The 3,180-nt window shown below is 31.4% G+C and overlaps 1 protein-coding gene across 2 annotated transcripts in view; it reads left to right on the top strand.

Annotated features, from left to right (window-relative positions):
- Nucleotides 1-3,180, top strand: part of rhpn1 (rhophilin, Rho GTPase binding protein 1) — a 24,646-nt gene that overhangs the window by 11,322 nt on the left and 10,144 nt on the right. For both annotated transcript variants that reach the window (XM_034880507.1, XM_034880508.1), the window contains exons 5-7: nucleotides 260-335; nucleotides 1,371-1,448; nucleotides 1,677-1,801. In XM_034880507.1, coding sequence (XP_034736398.1) covers nucleotides 260-335; nucleotides 1,371-1,448; nucleotides 1,677-1,801 — 279 coding nt within the window. The remainder of the gene's footprint in view (nucleotides 1-259; nucleotides 336-1,370; nucleotides 1,449-1,676; nucleotides 1,802-3,180) is intronic.

Genomic DNA, 3,180 nt, shown 5'->3' on the forward strand with positions numbered 1-3,180 from the left:
CAGGGCCATACGGGTTAATACTTGGCTTTAGCTTTGCTTATTAGCCGGATGAAGCACCGAGCAGGGAGCCTACTGGGTTTGAAGACTAGCAGATGGCGTGCTGATTTGACTGTAACTATAACATGCACTGTGTGTTTACATGTTGGTGTTTACATGTTGGTGTTTACATGTTGGTGTTTACATGTTGGTGTTTACATATGTTAACCTGTGAAAGATTACACATACCACACATACATGCTGTAAGTATTTCTTTTCACAGTGAGGCTATCAACGTTCCCATGATCCCACTCGGATTAAAAGAAACCAAAGAGGTGGACTTCACAGTTTCTATCCAGGTGAAGATAACAACTCACATTTCATTTTCTTGATTTTTAAATTTTTAGGATGTTTTTAAAAAAAATTTTTTTATCATTTCTGTTTCCATGAAAGAAGAACAAATATTGCAGCTATGTAGAGGGGGAACATTGTTGTTTTAATTGTACAATAGTGTGTCAACTTTGACGCTACTTTTTTAAAATTGTGTTTTTTAAAATATATTTATATTGGAAATATACAATACAATACTTCCAGTCACAGATACAATTTATAAAACTTTTTTTTTTTAAACATATATGCAAATGTACACGGACACATATACACACATACAAAACAAAAATAATAAAAATAAAAAAAACAGAGAAGAATGTAGAGGAAAATATATATATTAATATATTAAATCAGAGTATTGACGCTACTTTAAACCCTTGTGTCGTCTTCCCGTTAACCTTAAAAACAAAAAGTTTTGGTCACTTTTTTCAACATTATTATCGCTTTTTTCCCACATTTTTGTCACTTTTTTCAATGTTGTGTTTGCTTCTTATGTTTTTGGTATTTTTTCCAATGTTGTTTGATATTTTAAATGTTGACATTTTCAGCGCTTACTGTATTTCAATGGCCCATTTTTTGTTAAAACCTTTTTTTTTTTTTTTTACTGAAAACGGGTCAATTTGACCAAAGGACATCATGAGGGTTACACGGAAATCAAAATACATCAAGTGGTCTGCTTTATTTTATTGACATATACTAAAATCTTTCAAAATGTCTTTCTAATGTGGAAAACTGTGGGAAGAAGTTGCATTTCATCACACATTTTACATAAACATTACTCATGTAAATATGTTTCAAAGCTTAATGTTTTGACTGAAAAACTTGCTGGAGTTTAAACTAAAGTGAAAACTCTTTTAATAAAGACACTCCCAATTATTTCAGCTTTAACCTTCTATGTTGAAAGGCTCCTGAGAGGAACCAAAAGCTCAGTCGAGTCGTCTGCAATTTGATCAAATATTAAGAAACTGATTTGTGATTATGTGACCGTGTGTCTTCCCTCACAGGACTTCATCTGTGAGCACTATGGAGAGGACAGCTCTCTGTACGACAAGGAGATTAAGGAGCTTATGGAGCTCAGACAGGTTAATAAATGCACTCATACGGCTTCATACAAAACTAACTTCAATCTGCTTTTCATTATGGGGGTTGTGGAAAATCAGTGCAAAACTATGAGAGAAAGAAATTGTAGGATTTACTCTTAAATATCTTGAAAGTCCTGAAATGTAGCATGTTTGAGACTTGCGGTTTCCTTGAAGTTCTGTGTCTTTGAGATTAGATATTTACTGTGTGTGTGCTGTTGTTTGGGTTAGGCCATGCGGACACCCAGTCGTAACCAGGCCGGTCTGGAGCTCCTGATGGAGTACTACAACCAGCTGTACTACCTGGACCAGCGCTTCTTCCCTCAACACAGGAACCTGGGTGTGCACTTCCACTGGTAAGGGCCATGAGCGCTGTTGGCTATTAAATCCAGAAATACTATATTAGTATACTATACTATGACTTTTCTATGGCTGTTTTCGACATGCTATACCATGACTTTTCTATGACTTTTTTCGACATGCTTTACTATGTCTTTATCATTTTTATTAACATACTATACAATAACTTTTTTTCAGACACAGTATCCCACAACTTTTTTTTACATATTATATTATGTATTTGCTTACTTTTACTTTACACATAGACATACTATACTATGATTTTTTTCGACATACTATACTATCACTTTTTATCACTTCTTCTTCGTACTATACTATGACTTTTTCAACATACTACACTGTATCTTTTCTACGACTTTTTTGACATACTATACTATGACTTTTTAATCACTTCATTCAACATACTATGCTATGACTTTTTATGACTTTATTTGACATGCTATGCATATTTGTCACTTTTTTGACATGCTATACTATGACTTTTTATGACTTTTTCTTTGTACCATACTATGACTTTTTATCACTTTTTTCAACATACTATACTATATATATTTCTATGACTTTTTTGACATACTGTACTATGACTTCTTATGACTTTTTTAACACGCTTTGCTATGAATATTTATCACTTTTTTAACATACTATATTCTATCCCCTTTTTTTGACATACTATACTAAGACTTTTTTTTTACATACTATGCTATGAATTCTTATCACTTTTTTCAACTTACTGTACTATGATTCTTTTCAACATACTATACTATGACTTTATTGTCCCTTTTTCCAACATACTATGCTATGACATTTTTCGACATGCTAAACTATGTCATATTTGACTTTTTTTGACATACTATGACTTTTTAATCACTTTTTTTAACATACCATACCATGACTTTTTTTTCAAAATACTATGCTAGGAATTTGTATCACTTTTTTGACATGCTATGCTATGACTTTTTATCACTTTTTTCGACATATTATACTATGACTTTTTTTTGACATACTATGACTTTTTATGACTTTTTTCTCTATACTATACTATGACTTTTTAATCACTTTGTTTCGACATACTATCCTATGATTCTTTTTGACTTACTATATTTTGAATTTTTTCGACTATGACTTTTTATGACTTTTTTCAACATACTATACTTTGTCTTTTTATTACTTCTTTCAACACAATATACCATGAATTTTTTTTAAATACTATGCCATGAATTGTTATCACTTTTTTGACATACTATACTATGACTCTTCTTTTCAACATACTATACTATGACTGTTACATCACTATTTCCAACATACTATACTATGATTCTTTATCACTGTTTTTGACATATTCTGACTTTTTTTCGACATACTATACTATGACTTT

The sequence above is a fragment of the Etheostoma cragini genome, chromosome 9 (genome assembly GCF_013103735.1).
Source record: "Etheostoma cragini isolate CJK2018 chromosome 9, CSU_Ecrag_1.0, whole genome shotgun sequence".
Classification (NCBI taxonomy): Eukaryota; Metazoa; Chordata; class Actinopteri; order Perciformes; family Percidae; genus Etheostoma; species Etheostoma cragini.